This window comes from Lactuca sativa, chromosome 3 (genome assembly GCF_002870075.4).
Source record: "Lactuca sativa cultivar Salinas chromosome 3, Lsat_Salinas_v11, whole genome shotgun sequence".
NCBI classification, from domain to species: domain Eukaryota; kingdom Viridiplantae; phylum Streptophyta; class Magnoliopsida; order Asterales; family Asteraceae; genus Lactuca; species Lactuca sativa.
Genome location: NC_056625.2, coordinates 55212913 through 55217335, shown reverse-complemented (window position 1 = coordinate 55217335; position 4423 = coordinate 55212913). Strand labels below are relative to the sequence as shown.

Here is a 4423-nt window from a genome sequence, read left to right as displayed (position 1 = left end):
AATTCTTTTTCACTGGAGTTCTTGATTGTTCATGAGCTAATGGGTTTATTGGATTTTATAAATCGATTAGTTAAGCAATTTAGAATGGCACGTGATCGATTTGGACCGAATCCAACAGAGCGTATTAGGCTTAAATTAATTGGGACAAGAGAAAAGGACGGTAGACAGTATAATCTTCCTACCACAAGTGAGGTTGCTGCACTTATTGTAGGTGACATTGACGGTTTCGATTCACGAGATATTGTTTCGGAAATTCAAAGTTGTCAACTTCAACGCATTAATGAGTTGCATCCGCAATATCTTTCACTTCAATATCCTTTATTGTTCCCTTATGCCGAAGATGGATTTCGATTAGATATATTACATCGTGGTATTGAAGAACCAAACTCCAAAGGACGAATAACTTGACAATGTGAGAGTTTTTTGCTTATCGAATACAACAGAGAACCAATGAAATATCTTTGATATTACGTTCCAGAAAACTCTTCCAACAGTTTTTGCTTGATTCGTATACAATGGTTGAAAATGACCGGCTAAATTATATTCGGTTTAACCAACCAACATTACATGTCGCTCCTTATGGAGACTTGGCCGAGGCTGCTCAAGAAGGTACTGAAGATGCTTTTGCGATGGGAAACCGTATTATTATTCCATCTTCTTTTAATGGTGTCAGCTGTTACATGCAACAAAATTACTTAGACGCGGTTATCCTAATCTTTTTTTAACCGTTACATGTAATCCTAAATGGCCAGAGGTAATTAGATTCGTTGAATATGAAAATCTTAAACCCGAAGACAGGCCCAATATTTTGACAAGAATATTCAAAATAAAACTTGATTCACTAATCACTAGACTCAAGGAAGAAATTTTTTTGGGTGAAGTCGATGGAGGTATAAATCTAAAATCTCATTATTCATTTTATTTTATTTTGATTTTATAATATCATGCGTTAACCAGGGTACATATTTACATCATACAGTTATATATACGATCAAGTTTCAAAAAAAGGGTTTTCCACATTGTCACATATACCTATTTTTTGGAAAAAAAGTCTAAACTTCCAAATCCCGAAGACATAGATCGCGTTATATGTTCTAAATTGTCAGACAAGGAACTTGAACTAGATTTGTATCAAATTGTTTCTGACAACATGATACATGGACCTTACGGCAACAATTTTCCATTTATGCCATGTATGAAAAATGGAAAATGTTCTAAAGAATTTCCAAAAGACTTTACAAATGACACATATATTGATGATGATGGACTTATCCAGTTTACCGAAGACGCGACAACGGAAACAATGTCGTGAAAAACGGAGTTTCTTTGGACAATAGGTATAAAAAATAATTTTTTATTTATATAAACATTTATTTATTTATAAATGTTATCTTTTATAGGAAATATATGTTAAATGATCTTAATTTTCTTTATGACATTTTGTTTCTTTTTTTTCAGATATGTTGTTCCATATAATAAGACACTTTTGAAGCAATACCAAGTCCATATGAATCTTGAGTGGTGTAATCAGCTTGGATTGATAAAGTACCTTTTTAAGTATATTAACAAAGGTCCATACAGGATCACCGCGTCTTTTTACGACGCCAAAAATAACAAAAAACAACATAAAGAAAATAATGATCGTGATGAAATTGTTGAGTATTACAATTGTCGTTATATTTATGCTTGTGAGGCATGTTAGAGACTTTTTAGGTATGACATTCATTATAGAACACCACCTTTTGAAAGGTTGTCGTTTCACCTACAAGACAAACAACCTGTTGTGTTTAAACCATCCCAACGTGTTACTAATGTTGTTTCTAAACCAACTATTGTTGATTCTCAAATTTTGGACCGGATGGAATGTAATAGCTACGACGAAAAGGAAAGGGAGTTATCCTATGTTGAATTCCCAACTCAATATGCTTGAAATAAATCAGATAAAGTATGGACAAGAAGAAAAACAAAGACAAAGTCACTTGGCAGAATTAATCATGTGTCTCCCAAGTCTGGTGATGTTTATTACTTGCGCATTTTGCTCAACAAAGTAAAGGGTCCTACTTGCTATGAAGATATTAGAACGGTTAATGGGACCATTTATGAGTCTTACAAAGATTCTTGCTACGCTCTTGGTCTATTAGACGATGATAGAGAGTACATATCTTCTATACAAGAAACACATCATTGGGCCACCGCTTCTTTCTGCAGGTCTCTATTAGTTATGTTGATTACATCAGATAGTCTATCCCGACCTCATCATGTTTTTAAAGAGACATATAATTGCCTTTCTGATGATGTCGTTCACGTTCATGAACAAGAAATAGGCGTGAAAGGTACATTCACACAAAAAAATGTTCCCACTTTAATTGATATTATAAATAAATTATTTCATTACTTTTTAATGTTTTCAGGCTTAAAGCTAAAACCGGAAGCAATTTACCACCTACCGTTGTCGTACATTGAGAAATCTTTATTGAGCTATGGACTGAGTCTTAAGCAAATACCCAATATGCCATTACCTGATCACAAATATATTCAAGATTTTTGCAATATGTTAATTCAAGATGAACTTAATTATGATTCGTTTAGTCTTGAATCTGAACATCAACAACTACATTCAAAATTAAATGTCGAGCAAAAAATGTTTATGATATAATTATGAATGCAATTAACAACCAAAAAGGTGGTGTCTTTTTCCTCTATGGTTATGGAGGAACATGAAAAACATTTGTTTGGAAGACATTGTCTGTTGCGATTAGATCTAAAGGTGAAGTAGTTATTAATGTTGCTTCAAGCGAAACTGCAACACTCTTGCTTTCTGATGGTAGGACAGCGCATTCAGGATTTCATATACCAATTAATGTGAACGAGAATTCATTTTTTTCTATTACGCCAGGTAAGGATGTAGTTGCCCTGTTGAACAAAGCAAGCCTTATAATTTGGGACGAAGCCCCAATGATGCATCGTCATTGTTTCGAAGCAGTTGATAGGATACTTAGAGATATTATCCTTCCTAAGAACAATGATAAGCCGTTTGGAGGCAAGACCATTGTATTTGGAGGTGACTTTCAACAAATTCTTCCACTAATAAAAAGAGGAAATCATTAAGATATTGTGCAGGCATCATTGCATTAATCAAGATTATGGCGTGAATGTACAGTTTTACAATTGACTGTAAACATGAGGCTTCAGTTAGGTTATCCAAACAATGATTTCGAAGAGAAAAAATCATTTGCTGATTGGATTCTTAAAATTGGTGAGGGTACTATCGGTGGTCCTAATGATGGTGAACTTCAAGTTGAATTTCTAGAAGATGTGATTGTTCCCTCTACGAATGACCATATTCATTCAATTGTATCCTGCATTTATTCATCTTTTCAGAACCATCTTGATGATCCATTGTATTTTCAAGATAAATCTATTTTGGTCCCTACTAATGAAGAAGTTGATGCTATCAACGACTACATGTTAAAATTGATGAAAAATGAAGGGAAAACATATTTGAGTTCAGATTCCTTATGTGAGGCCGAGGCAAAAGATTCTTTTGAGGAATCAGTATACTCTACGGATGTGTTGAATGCTTTTTAAGGCCTCTGGAATTCCCAACCATAAACTTATACTAAAAAAAGGTGTTCCGGTCATGTTGTTTTGTAATATCAACCAAACCAGAGGACTATGCAATAGTACTAGATTACAAATCGTAAGGCTTGGAAGACACGTAATTGAAGCACGAATCATATATGGTAGATTTTTCAACGAGACTACTTATATACCTCGCATGAAGTTGACCCCATCCGATAAAAAAATTCCATTCCGTTTTCAACATAGGCAATTCTCTATAGCAGTTTGTTTCGCTATGACCATTAACAAAAGTCAAGGACAGTCATTATCAAATGTTGGATTATATTTGTGTAGACCTGTCTTCACCCATGGTCAGTTATATGTAGTTGTTTCTCGTGTAACAAGCAAAAAGGGTTTGAAGGTACTCATATGCGACGAGGAAGTTCGTTTAACTAATAAAACAAAAAACATTGTCTACAAAGAGGTCCTGCAACGTTTATAGTTATTTATCTATTTGAGTGTTTCTTCTTCACCTTTCAATAATAACAATAGCCATAAACTTTCTTTTATAATTATTATTCAATATATATAAATGTTTTGCTAATTTTTTTAATACGTTCCCTCGCGTTTAACGCAGGTTATAATCTAGTTATTATTATTAAAACATATATTTAAGCTAGTCAATTAGCGAAACTTTTTTAAACAAACAATACTATCATTTTTAATGTTAAAAAAACCATAAAATTCACACATAAAACATCGAAATAACATCTTCCATGGATACTATGTGTACAAATTAAATACTTCCAAGATATTCTTCAAAAATGTTATGATATATATATATATATATATATATATATAT

The 4423-nt window shown here is 33.1% G+C and overlaps 1 protein-coding gene across 1 annotated transcript; it reads left to right on the top strand.

Moving 5' to 3' along the window:
* The first annotated feature begins 515 nt into the window (after positions 1-515).
* LOC111914445 (uncharacterized) lies at positions 516-4063 on the top strand. The gene is made up of 9 exons (XM_052769697.1): positions 516-639; positions 1277-1337; positions 1459-1697; positions 1941-2333; positions 2412-2643; positions 2760-3061; positions 3161-3297; positions 3382-3531; positions 3590-4063. Exons 1-9 carry the CDS (start codon positions 516-518, stop codon positions 4061-4063), a joined length of 2112 nt encoding a protein of 703 aa, XP_052625657.1.
* The last annotated feature ends 360 nt before the right edge of the window (positions 4064-4423 follow it).